This window comes from Sebastes umbrosus, chromosome 2 (genome assembly GCF_015220745.1).
Source record: "Sebastes umbrosus isolate fSebUmb1 chromosome 2, fSebUmb1.pri, whole genome shotgun sequence".
NCBI classification, from domain to species: domain Eukaryota; kingdom Metazoa; phylum Chordata; class Actinopteri; order Perciformes; family Sebastidae; genus Sebastes; species Sebastes umbrosus.
In genome coordinates this window covers 26,548,651-26,562,436 of record NC_051270.1, presented here as the reverse complement: position 1 = coordinate 26,562,436, position 13,786 = coordinate 26,548,651, and the positions used below count along the sequence as shown (strand labels likewise).

Sequence of the window (13,786 nt, the reverse complement as noted above, 5' to 3'; positions counted from 1 at the left end):
TTCTACAGTAGCCCAGATCGGACAAACCAAACACTGGTTTTAGAGAAAGACTTTCAAATGTTTACGTTACCTGAAGGCCACCGTAGTTCTTCAACACGCTCGTGAAACTGCGGTAACGTGAGCCGCTCTCTGACTTCCGTTGCTCCTAAAGTAGCGTTATTATGGTAAGGATTGCCTCTGAGCGAGGCGAATGGTGTTACCATGGTTTTGCACTTGCCGGCTCACATTACCGCAGTCTTGGAAAGGGAGGAGTAAGCGGAGGGGTACTCAGTTGGTAAAAATCTACAACCAGACAACTAGATGCTGCCAAATCCTACACACTGTCCCTTTTAAAGATCACAAAGACGCTTTGCAGCTCCCATGTTTTAACAGATGTTGTGTTGGATAGTGCTACACAATGCGTTCCCCCAAAATATGAGATCAACCAGGGAGGAGTTTGTCGGACAAATTACACCTATACCGAACTGTGTAGCCTCAAGTGGCACACATGGCCATATGGTGGAAAAAACACTACAAAGCAAAACTTAAGGTGTGCTTGATTCTTGTTCTGTGATCTTCTGTGAGGGAATAATTTAAAGGAATGTCTTGCACCTCAAAGATCTGTGCTGTGAGAGAGAACTCACACTACTGTGACTAGTGTTTTATACATCCTGGAATGCACATTCACTGAATTTATCTTATTTACTGACATGTAACCAAATAAACCTATGAAACCTGTGAAAATTTGTGCTGGATTAGAGTTTTATCAATGATAATGCATAAAACATGGATGATAATGTTTACATATTATGTTGAACTATAATAGTAGAAGTGGTGTTTGTGTGAGCAGTCTGCTCCCTCCATCCTGGTCAGTATAACAGGAAGTGGCCTGTGGTTAGCATGCCCTGGAAGCCTGAGTGAAAGCCAGAGGCCAGGTTGTAACTGACTGGCATCCAGCTCTCAGTACTGTACTGTATGTGTGGCCGGCCCAACTGAATCTGACTAATCTGGACTTTTTACAAGCATGATCCAGACCACAAGAACCCCCTAAAGGTCCCCAAGTCTTAAATAGACAAATTCTGCACATATTTTCCTTTTGTGTCTAATCGGGAGCTCTTCATACTGCAGTCTACACTTCATTTTACAGCCTAAGGCCATAATATTGTAAAATCTGTATTATTTGGTGGCTGATTTTACTCTAGTGGTTGATTAAATCTGCTGCTGTGTAAATGAATAAACAACAACAAATTCACAGCGATACGAAATACGCAAAAACAAAAGAATATGTTACAAAACAAACATATATGAAATGTAATATATTTTCTTATGTCATCTAGCCATGGATCATATAAAATCAGGCCACACGTTTGTAAAGATTCAGTTCACATTTTCAGTTTTTCTTGCTTGTTTACTGTGACATTGGTGAAACCATGTTTGCGCATGGAGAGCAGCCATCTAACCAAAGAGCAAAAATTTTAATTGCTGCGATTAACTCAATAAACCGTACTGTACTGGCATTAGAATAGCTTTACTGAGTGTTTGGTCTGGTTGCTAAAACATTCCCATTGATACTTAGCTTCAGAGACTCCACTCCCTCTCTGGCCAAACTCCTTGGCAGAAGTTTAGTTGGGAACCAGTAGGATTTTAATGTGCCAGACAAATCCTAATAGCTCCATGCTGAAGCACTGCAACATGTCATGTGTTGGACTGCTGATTATTAATATCAGAGTGTGCTCAAAAAGTATTTCCTTCATGAAACCATACTGCCTGTTTGACTTATTGTGGGGTTTAAAATGTGAAAGTCTGATAGACATTTCACCTTAGATTGGAATTTATTTTGAACTCTTTTCAAGCTTGAGTTAGTTTATGTTTATATTAATAATCAATTTGTTCATAAAGTAGGAAATATGGTCTGTTGATGTTTGATACAAACCTAAATTATGAACATATATTATTTTCTCATGAAAAACTTCTCATGAGCCAAACAGGCAGGTTTAATGCAGAGAAAAGCCTTTGGTTGTTATGGTGAAATTGAAGAGGATTTTATATTTTATTTCTCATTATATGATACAATGTCGGCATCACTTTACTTTAAGTGTCCCTGCGTAGCATTTATAAGCAGTATATAAACATTAAATAAATAACGCACTATAATGTCATTTTAATTGTAAGGAGGTATTTCTTCTTATTAAAGTTTTCAGCAACAGCTGGCTATGGGCACCCATGAGTGGAGGCTGGAAATAATAAATGACAATATAGTAAAACACAGTTGTAATAAAATAAAATAAGTCTTCATAGGAGAAGTTATTATTGTTAACAAATACTGTAAATTAATAAACATGTCCACAAATGTCCTTTTATCTCCGTACAACTAGAGCTGCATCGATTAGTCGACTAGTCGACTAATCAATTAATCGATCGATAGACAGAAAAATAATCGCCAAATATTTTGATTATCGTTAATCTTAATTTTTCATGCAGAAATGGCACAAAAATTAGGTTTTCAGCCTCTCAGATATGGTGATTTCACGATTTTCTGTGTTTTTATATCATATTAAACTGAATATCTTTGACATAAAGACATTTAAAGACATCACCTTGGAGTTTGAGACACTGGGATGGACATTTTTCAGTATTCTCTGACATTTACTAGATGAAATGATCGATTAATGTAGAGAATAATCGGCAGACTAATCGATAATGAAAATAAACGTTAGTTGCAGCCCTACTTACAACTACGTTATAGTATGTTACAAACTATGTATTAAATGTTTATATACTGCTTATAAATACTAAATGGGGGGACTTAAAAATGTCTTTCATTCTGAAAAGTTCTACTTGAGTTGTGTTTTAGGAAGGGATTGTGTTTGTTGTAGCAGATTGTATTTGTGGAGCTTAGGACAACAATATATTTCTTTTTTTTTGCAATGTAATATATGTAAGAAATGATGTTCTTGTTTGAAAACATGTTGTTTCACCACTGCACCACAGCATTTTTCAGTGGTGAACCAAACTACAGAAATACAGAATCATATTCAGTTATTCCTTGTTAACCAAGCTGGAGGAAATCTTGTTGTGAGTCATCATCTCACAATCTCATATTACTTCAGGGGAAGTAAGATAAGATGCATCCATCATGCTAGCAGCTCACAGGTTTCTAGCTGTTGTAAAAAGCCTCCCCACCCTGCCTGGAGCAGGAGGAATGAAACCAGGGAAGGGCAGGTAGGTGAGAAGCGAGATCTGTCCCAACCTGCATTGTTGGATCACAGTCCCTCCTCCTCCCATAACGCTTGTTATTCTAACCATGGCTGTGACATCAGATCTCCCAACGCTTCACTTTCGCAACACTTAGCCAGCTTCCAAATCATGACAAGGTTCCTGAAAGACTGTGAGTAGTAACATGTTGGACATCGACGGGGAAGTAAAGGAGGTGAGCACCGTGAGAAAGTGTGTGTGGGACAGTCAGCAGTGAGAGTGGGACAACTAGTATCACTTAGAAAAGGCTGTGAGGACCAGAGAGGAGCAGTGAGACTTTAACAGGTAAGACTGCTGTAAAAAATCTGGCTTGGCACACTGGTTTCTGTGGGAGGTCCACAGTGATTCTCAAGTTATTATGATTATGTGGAAAAATCTACAGTGGCATTTTAATGTAGTCTGTATTTCCTTTGGCCTTTATTTTAATCGCATGCTGCCAAAGACAGAATACTTTCCTGTGGTTATTCTCAATAAGTGGCTCAAGTTTTCATTATGTCTTTGATCTTGGAAATGAATTCAGAATTTTTAAGCTGATTCTTTATGATTTTCTCCCATCTGTTCACCATCGAGTTCCTGGTACTTTTCATGCTTCAGGCTCAAGACAGCTCATATGAGAGAGAGAAGCATTTAAATGTTTACAATGTTTGTTCACACCTTTTCTGCGTCTCGTTCCAGGTGCCAGTCTACGTCACCTTGTCCTGTTCTCGCTGCCAGTCAGGCGCAGAGCCAGCAGCCTCTCCTCAGCGACGGTGAGAACTCCGGAAAGCAGAGTAGGTACGTCAGGACCGACGGCAGGTTCCTGGCACGTGCTGGCTGGAGCAGCAAGACCGCTACCCTGTGCAGTGGTGCGTCTCTCACCGGTGACACTGACTTCCAAGGCCGTCTCACCAAGTCAAAGAGCATCAGCTGCCTGGACAACAGGCTCTCCATCTATAAGCCTCAAGGTCAAACCAAGTCCTGCCAGGAGAGTCAGGGTGTCCAGGAGCAACAAAGGGAACTCACACCGGGAGATGGACTAAATGGTAGGCCCCTGAGTTGGAGCACACTCTCACTGGGACCTTCATCTAACCAAAGCCACAAGCGCACCCTCTCTCTCACCCGCTCAGTCGCAGGTGTTCCCCCCGCCGCAATCCGCAAAAAGATCTCAGAATGGGAGTGCAGGAGGGTGTCTTTGCCTAGAATGAGCTTGTGTCTGGATAAAAGAGGAGGAGAGCGTGTAGGGGGCAGTGAGGGCTGCCCCAGCCTGCTCTCTTCTCCCTGCAGCGAGAAAACGTTTGACTTCAAGGGGGTTCGAAGGATGAGCACAGCTTTCTCAGAGTGCTCCTACACAGAGGAAGAGGAAGGAGTTTCAGACAAAGACTGCCTGGGCCGCTTCCAGAAAAGGATAGGCAAGACAGATTCCTCAGGAGCATTTGCACGTTCCCTGTGTACTCGGAAGGAGACGTCAGCGGTTCTCAACAGGATACAAAAGATAGAGCAAGCCCTGAAGGAGAATCCCAGCCCTACCCCTCCACGTTATCTGAATAATTGCTACGCTCCGGACAAGACGAGACAAAAGTCTTTTGTGATAGGCGACGACTTGGACAGCACTTGCACCAGTAAGCGCAGCAGCATTTGCTCAGTGGCCACAGAACCAGACGCTGTTTTGGTGTCTGATAAGCTCTCTAAACTCAGACAGAGGTTTAGTGTGAGCTCAACCAGGTCTGAGAGCCCAGAACCACCGAGCCAACAGACCTCTGTCGGCACACCGGTCAACCCCTTACCTAAGCCCAAACGCACTTTTGAGTACGACGCCAAACGGGACCAGAAGGTCGTGTCGCCAGCCAATGGACTACCTCCAAACACAGCCTCTGAGTCCCCCCCGCCTCTGCCCTCGACCCCTGCACCCAGCATGCCCCGAACGGTAAAGACCGAGGGAAGCACCCCAGTGAAACCACAGGACAGGTGAGAATATCTGTGTGCTTATGTCTAAAGACAGTTTCTCTGTGAAAGTCAATGTAAAATTCAATGTTTTGTCAATCTCTGGCCTCATGTTTACTGACATAAAAATGATTCCAATGATTTCCACCCAGCGAGATATACAGATTTTGAATTAGGGAGAAAGAGAGCTCGAAACGTATGTACAGTATGTAACGGATCAGTACAAGGTATCTACAGATACTCTGCGCTGAGGTATCGGAAACTAGGTCAGGAGAGAAAAGGTTGGATTGATGCATCATTATTGGGTGCATTCAAGTTTGAAACGTTTCGTACGTATAAGACAGTCTTGTGAGGAATTTGGATCACAGGTTAAGTGTTTGCTTTGTTGGTGTTGTAAGTTACTGATTAGTGTGTCTGGTTGTGGTGTTTGAGCGATCTACTCTGGTTCTCCTGAATATGTTTTTAGTGAGGATTTGAAGTGGAGATCAGCGTTGAATCAGTTATGTTTCCTGAAAGACCATAGAGGAATACAAACAATAGTTTTGTTTTGTTAGAACATTGAGTTCTTGTCACCCCAGCTTTCCTAATTTAATCAAAATGAATAATGTCATCGTAGGTTTATCATGAGGTAATTGCCTACTGGAGAAGGGTTGCACCGTGCACGTTTTTGAGAAAATATCTAATTGCGATAATTTTGACTGATATTGCAACTGATTTGCGAATCAGAGAGAAGAATAATTTTACATCATTGTTCTCATTTTCATTGAAAAACATATTCAAATGATTATGGTGTGATTTTTGCAGTGATCTGTACCAAACAAATATGTTTTAATAAGTCTGTAGAATATAATGTGTAGGCCAGGACATCTCTGCAGCACGACAGTATTTCATTTAAAATGGTATTTTGACACATTTCACCTTTAACAAATATTGCATCTCCTGCGATTTGAAAATTGCAGTAGGCCATAATGCTATATCGATAAAGTTTCTATGAATATCCAATAGAAACCAGTGAAATCTAACACTGGATTATTATTGTGCCCCTTTGTTGCTTCAATATTAGCTCAATCTTGGATCCTGTAGTCTTTTTCTTTTTAACTTATAGTTCTCAGGATCAGAGGGTGGGGCCTCTCCAGATTGTCCCTATGTAAAATGAGGATGAAATCCTTAAATGTTCATCCCTTGGACTCTGTGTTTAACATTCCTGTGGCTCTAGCAATTTCAGACCAAGCTTAAAAGCCACAAACTGTCGATGGCGCGACATGACCGTACTCCTACACTAATGTAGCAGTGCCTTGTGACATGTGATGTGAGCCTTATACTGTGCACTCAGAAATAGTAAGATATCTGCATGTTTACTTGTGACTTATCAGGAAATTCCTTGAGATTGGAGAACATGTTGATCATGGTGTTTTATAATTAGTGGCTCCTCATTTCTTTTTTTTATGGGATAAGACAAAGCTTTCGGCTTTCTCTGTTCCAAGTTGGCAAGTGGAGAAGAAGTAAAAGTGGCCGGCTGGACTATTTTTAACACCATCTGGACTTTCTCTGTTTACTCTTATCTGTCTCCACTTTCTTCCTTGTAATTTTGTCTATGCGACTATGTAACGTCATACCCAATCTTGGTCTGTTTTGACTTTCTTCATTTCTTCCTAGAGAGTCGTGTGAGTTGGAGGATGCTACGACTCTGCCATCTACAAATCCGTCCTCACCTGCAGAGAATGGCAAGCTAACCACGGGCACACGGAGTCGACCCAACTCCAAAAGCACTTTAGAGGAGAATGCCTATGAGGACATAGTAGGTAAGCACACTGGTTCACGAGCCTTCATGTCACTTTGATCACTCCGTGGTTTCTGTCTGACCTGGGTCACTCTTAGAAACCGTTTAGAGCTGAAATGATGAGTCGATTAGGGCTGCAACTAACTATAATTTTCATTGATGATTAATCTGTTGATTATTTTCTCGATTAATCAATTAGTTGTTTGGTCTATAAAATTTCCGAAAATAGTGAAACAAGTCAATCAGTGTTTCTCAAAGCCCAAGGTGACGTCCTCAAATGTCTTGTTTTGTCCACAACTCAAAGATATTATTTCATAGAGGAGTAAAGAAACCAGAAAATATTAACATTTAATTATTATTATTAGTTATTATTATATAGTATTTTGAATTTTGTTTTTTAAAAAATTACTCAAACCGATCAATCAATTATCAAAATGGTTGGTGATGAAATTTAATTGAAAACTAATCGATTAATTGTTGTAGCTCTAGAGTCGATTAATCGGTTAGTTGATCAACAGAAGATTTATTGCCAACTTGTTTTGATAATCTATTAATAGTATAAGTCACTTTTTTAATGTAAAAATGACAAAAAAAAATAAATAAAATATCAACATTGGCTTTTGGGAAACTGAATATATTAAGTTGGGCTTTGGGGAATTGTGGATGGACATTTTTCCCTATTTTCTGATATTCTATTACCCAAACATTTATTTGATTAATCAAAGAAATAATCAGCAGATTAATTGATAATAATACTAATTGTTAGTTGCAGCTCTTATACAGTTCAATGCAAATCATGTGACTTTAGACATTGGTTATAAGCAAGACAGTGACAGTATGTCTGTAATCTGACTGTTGCTTTTCAAATCCAGATGAAGCATTAAAGATAATCTCAGGTGAAACTGCAGCACTGTGAGGGATTACTATGAATTGAAAGTATTGAAAGAAAAGAAAGTATGTGTCCACGAAGAGTAAATACATGCATTATATGGTTTATGAAGCCTTAGAAGACAGCAGTCAGATGTTTTAGTGAAAGCGATAATCCCATGCAGCATTGTCTAATGTAATAAGATTGTGAGGGTAGTTCTTCCTCCTGTATCTGCCTCATGTAGACACTCAACCTGAGCATAAGATGAATAGATAACACGTGGTTGTATAGGTTGTATAGGTTGTATTTCACTGTAAAGATTGTCTGGTTGTGTACATATTTCCCACTGCTATCCAGCACTATAACACATATTCGTAGGGGATGAGCACTTTTGTCCACAAAGACATTGTTATCCATAAAAGCCACTATTGTGCAGCCGTATGACCAAACTCACAGTAAAGAAGATCTTTAATTTAGTTGCTGAATGTTGACTGTATAGCATTATCTTCTCACATGGCAGCCATACGAGCAACACACTGCTGTACACAGGATCGACTCAAACGTTTCCTGAGACAATGTGTATGTGAAATGCTGAACATGTTGAAGAGCCAAATTCCTTTCCACTAGCAAATGACCCCCGGCCTTCTGCCCAGTCCAATTGCCAGTTCCCCCCAGTGCATACTTAATGTGGTGGAAATGTGTGTCAGTGTGAGTGTAGTCTCATGATGAAGCTTGGATTTCAGATGCAGTAAAAAGTTTTCACACTCTAAAATATGTTTTCATGATGAATGCTCAGTGACCAAATAAGGGCTTAATATGCAAGTATTACGTTACTTTTCTGGTATTTGTACAAGTGGCCACGTTGTTCTTGAATCAGTGATCAGTGTCATGCTCATCAGCATTTCTTTTTTAAGCGAAGGATGTGCAGTAGTCTCTGAGAGAGCGTCAGGGGGGCATGACTGATTTTCATGTGAATCCCAACAAAGCCCCCATTGTTCATCCACCACTATGAGTGTGGAGTTTGGAGACGCAAAGACATTTTCTCTGAGTAAGTTTGCAGTGGTTTCCAGTACCGCTATGTAGTGGTTTACAGGTCAGATGATCCATATGAGAAGCAGCCACAGCAGTAAATGAGCCATGTTTTGGTCTCTATTTTCATAAGCAGTTCATACAGAGAACCTGAAGTTCCCACACATTTTCCCCAGGACATCTTAGCCGCCTTGGTAGGATAGTCATTCACACCATTTGGGTTTTTGGCACCTGTGTTTGATGCCAGATGTTTACCTTTAAGAGTACAAGTCATTTGTACCCTGTGCTATGATGTTACTACAATAGAATGATGGATTGTGATATCAGGGGTCTGTTTTAAGTGCTTTTGACTAGTGGAGTTGATAAACGGAGTGCCAGTGAGTGATCTGTTTACAGGCAGGTGAATCACACCCTGCGCTAACACTATGATTCAGCTGTCTGCATCATCTGAGTCCCGGTCATGTTCAAACTCCCAGCTGTGTGTTACCTTCGCTGACGTAGATTATTGCTCAAGTGTTGTCTGCTCTTACTCTTGTAAATAAATCTGGGAGACTGTCTGGTACACTGTGAGTGATTCAGGTTTGATTAAAGGATCAGTATGTAATATTTCGGGGAATCTAATAGATATGGAATATAATATTCATAATTATGTTTTCACTAGTGTATAATCACCTGAAACTAAGAATCGTTGTGTTTTCGTTAGCTTAGAATGAGCCTTTCATAGCTACATAGGGAGCAGGTCTTTTTCACGGAGTTCGCCATGTTGCTCTGCCACGTTTCTACAACACATTCTCATTCTCAACTCGTTAAAAAACGCCGCTTGGCATCGGACACCAGCGCACGGGGTACCCCTCTTACGTTATTTTTGGACGGACCAGGGACGGTGTGTCAATATACGCTAGCTACATGCATAGTGTCCTTTCAAAATAAACTTCTGTTTTCACAGGAAATTAGGTTTAGGCAACACAACCACTTAGTTAGGTTTAGGAAACAGTTGTGGTTGACGTTAACTTCACTGACTAGCGACTCCCTTGACTCACAGGACTGATGATATCAACTTGTCACGTGACTAAAGACTGACGTGACAAAATAAGTCAATGTTACCTTTAGTTTCACACAGGACATGAACAGTGGTCTCCTGGTTGAAAGTCCTGTGTTTGTTTAACCCATCCACCACCACTCCCACCCGCCCTTAGCGGACTCTCAAGCTATTAATACTACGTCACATGCTCCGACCGTCGAATAACGCCGCTGGTGGGTTTCCTTTGGAGTTAGTTGAAAGTCCGGTTCGTCACATACTGTTGCTAAAGGGTGCCTCCGTGCGTCGGTTTCCAATGCCGAGGGGCACTGACCAAATGGCGGTATTTGATGAGTTGGGAGTGAGAACGGGTTGGTTTCTACAGTAGCTCAGAACAGACAAACCGAACACTGTTGCTAGAGAGAGTCTTTCACGTTTTTATGTTACCTAAAGACCACCGTAGTTCGCCAACACGCTTGTGAAGCTGTGTAACGTGAGCTGCTGAGTGTAAAACCATGGTACCGCCAGCCGCCGTCTGACTTCCGTTGCTCCTAAAGTAGTGTTATTATGGTAAGGATGCCCTCTGAGCAAGGTGAACGGCGTTACCATGATTTTACACTCGGCGGCTCACGTTACCGCAGTCCACAACACCAGATGCCGCCAAATCAGACACACTGTACTTTTAAAGTTACACTTAGACAGTTGCATACACTGTTGATGATTTTGTTATTCTTTGGTGTAAAATATGCCGTGTGCATTCTCCTACATACTCTCTCCAGTGTGGTCACAAGCAAACTCTCCTCATGATGGACACACTGTATGGTTTGTGGTGCTGCCAAATGTTTTTACAAAGCTGCAACCTATTTTTTCATCCCTATCCCATGCACATTTGGGTTTACGGTTAAATGAATGGGTGAGCGCCGGTGCCACTATACTCTAGCAGCTAGAGTCTAGCTGGTCCACTTTATAGGGTAAGCTGATACTGACGCTGTTGGTATAGTTTGTTCTGTGCCTCGCCCTGCCCAGAGAGTCCACACAGAAATGTACAATCACAGTGTGCAGCCGAGGTGTGTCCACTCCCTGCATAATAGTCTGGGGGTGTGTTACACAGAGATCTGGATGTTTGTAATCAGAGGAGTAGATTAGTACCCTCCAGTACACAAGCAGCTATACAGACATATCATTTTCCCAGCAGGCTCTCATTACAGTATTGCTTCAGTTTAATGGAGTTGCAGCACAACGTGGGGTCACGCTAAGCCCTCTTATACTGCTCCTCAGCTTTAATGATGCACAGAAAATCACTCCAGTACACTAATTTACTGTTTGACACAACATAACGCTCCCTGGCTGTGTACGTTGTCTGCGTATGTGTGCATGGCTGTGTTCGTTTACTTCCGACAGGTTCAATAATTAACCTAAAAATAGATAACTGAACAAAGCTCTGCCTTGTAGGTTAATCTTAGACAATTTTAAAACACACACTCATTGTTTGAGATGCTGAGTTCATCTGGTTTTTCCACTAATATACTCAGGAAGAAGGAACACGGCTACCAAATAGATTTTTTTCCCCCTTTCCACTGACAGATAACGCTGCTTTTCTTTCTTTTAAAAGTTCCCCTCATGCATTTCGACGCCATCTGGCTCTGTTTTTGTTCTTCACTGTGGTTTCTTCACTTTCTCACAACCTTTTTCAGACCCTGCCAAAAAGCTATTCTCAGAGCACATGTCTGAATAGACATGGACTGTGGTGTTACACAAGTTTTCTCTTTATTGAAGTTGGCCCTCTGCCAGGTGACATCAGTGAGAGCTGTGCAGCGCTCTGTAATGTTCATTTTCTTTCCTTTTCCGCTATCATTTGTTCACTGAAGCACATCTATAGAGCAGTAGCAAAGTCTGTGCTTATTGTGACTTTTAGAGGTACAGTGATGCATCTTTTTATGTTTTTATGGCACAGCCTACCCCCTCTTCCTAACATACAGCGACCGAGCGAACTCTGGCAAATGGAGCGCGAAAAATTGTCCAGATATACTACAAGTGATGCGACTCTCTACTACATAGAGAGTGCAATGTTGATTATCTGTCAATTACTGTCAGTGTTGCTCTTGACCAGTGAAAATAGGTTCAAGGTGCATGAAACTTTGCATAAATAGAGCCAGGGCGAGCGTTTTTTCAAACAAGCGACACGTCACTTTGCCTGTTTACTGAAGCACGGAGCAGGTTAGGACATCTCCATTGGGAGAAACTGAAGCAATCTGATGTTAGCTCGTTTGCATCGCGTCCAGTTAGGAAGAGGTGTAACTCCCGGCTAATCCTAAAATGGGCAAAGAGGTGGCTCGTAGGTGGAGATGAGGCGCCCCCTGGTAACACAGTAGAGGAGACAGCTAGCAACTAGCGACTTGGTATGGCACCTACCTGTCACTCAAAGCAGCCATGCCCTCAATTATGCCTAAATGTAAGCCTTAATATAATTTAAATGTGTGAGTTATATAAAAATTCACCCCTGTACAGTTGTCATGAATGGGTGAATTAGCTATAGAGACCAAAACTGTTTTGTTTTATTACAAACTAAACATGTTTATTTTTGCTGTAAACTTGGGCATTAGAACATGGAGGTCTATGGGGATTGACTCACTTTTTGAGCGAGCCTCAAGTGGCCATTTGAGGAACTGCATTTTTTGTCACTTCCTCGTTGGCTTCATTTCTCACCACCAGAGGTTTCTGCTTGAGTATTTAACTGTGGTTTTTAAACCTCATTGCTTATACCTTATTTGAAATTCCACAATATGTTTAAGCACATGGCATGAAGTTAAATTCTAGATATTTTACAAATATATACTTCATTATTTCACAAGAAAGAAAAAAATATGTAATGCAACTCTCTTAAGTGTAAGTCTAAGAAGAAGATGATCCTCCTCTCCATCTCACAGCAGACAGTTGTAATGCCTGGACAGTGACTCACCAGCAGTGTTGTGTCCAGCAGTTTCAGCCGGGCCCACTGGGACCTGTGGGGCCCAGTGCCAACAGTAACTGTTTTGAAAAAAGGGAGTTCACTTGAGCCAGCTGGGAGTGACCTTTGACTTACCTTTCATGACTCATATCTTTCCAGACTAACCATAGGGAGGCCCCCCTTGTGCCCCTAACACATTTCCCTGACCCCACAGCCTCGTCTGTCTTCTGTCGAAAACATCCTCCATCTATGGACAGCTGCTAGCGTTACTGCTGTTTGAGCTCCACTGAACACTTACTTCATCCCCACAGAGAAGGAGAACCCATATGAGGATGTTGACCTGAAGCGGAAGAGTTTGGGTCGGAAGTCTTGTCTTTTGGAAAGTAACAGATCGTGGACCACCATGGACAGGAAGCTGAACTCTCCACCTCAGGTAAGTCATAAGCCTGTTGGGATCAACAGCAATGATGTGTTTTCCTGTAGTCACAACACACATGTGTTCCTGTGTCAGTGTCTGGACAAGACCTTTTTAAAGAATCTCACACCTCATTTGTGGCACTACAGGAAATAGTTTGATATGTTTAGACCCATCTGCACATGTGGTTGCCTCACCTAAACGCAGAAGCACTTGTCTCACTATACTAAATGGGAGACACCCATTGTTACTGGTGGGAACAACAAGTGTGGTTTAATACTCCAGTGTAATACTCATTGAGCAGCTCCTTTGCCAGGAATATAACAGAAGAGCAACTGCTGTATCGGTTTACAGTGCAGCCAAACATACTTATGTTGTTTTAATAAAGAAGTCAGCCAATAATTGGCTTTTTTCCATCATGCCATGAAACTGCAATCTTATTTCATGCTGCACATGACCGGAATATTTTTTTCCACACAACAGTAGGGTACAGCAAAATTTGTTTCTTTGCTGAGGAGTTTGAGGTGTGCAGCCCATCGCCCTCCACCATGTTTCTACAGTAGCCCAGAACGGAC

At 41.5% G+C, this 13,786-nt stretch overlaps 1 protein-coding gene across 2 annotated transcripts in view; it reads left to right on the top strand.

Moving 5' to 3' along the window:
- The window catches only part of dennd2b (DENN domain containing 2B), a 66,605-nt gene that overhangs the window by 26,010 nt on the left and 26,809 nt on the right, over positions 1 to 13,786 (top strand). For both annotated transcript variants that reach the window (XM_037795723.1, XM_037795714.1), the window contains exons 3-5: positions 3,910 to 5,178; positions 6,811 to 6,956; positions 13,108 to 13,229. In XM_037795723.1, coding sequence (XP_037651651.1) covers positions 3,910 to 5,178; positions 6,811 to 6,956; positions 13,108 to 13,229 — 1,537 coding nt within the window. The remainder of the gene's footprint in view (positions 1 to 3,909; positions 5,179 to 6,810; positions 6,957 to 13,107; positions 13,230 to 13,786) is intronic.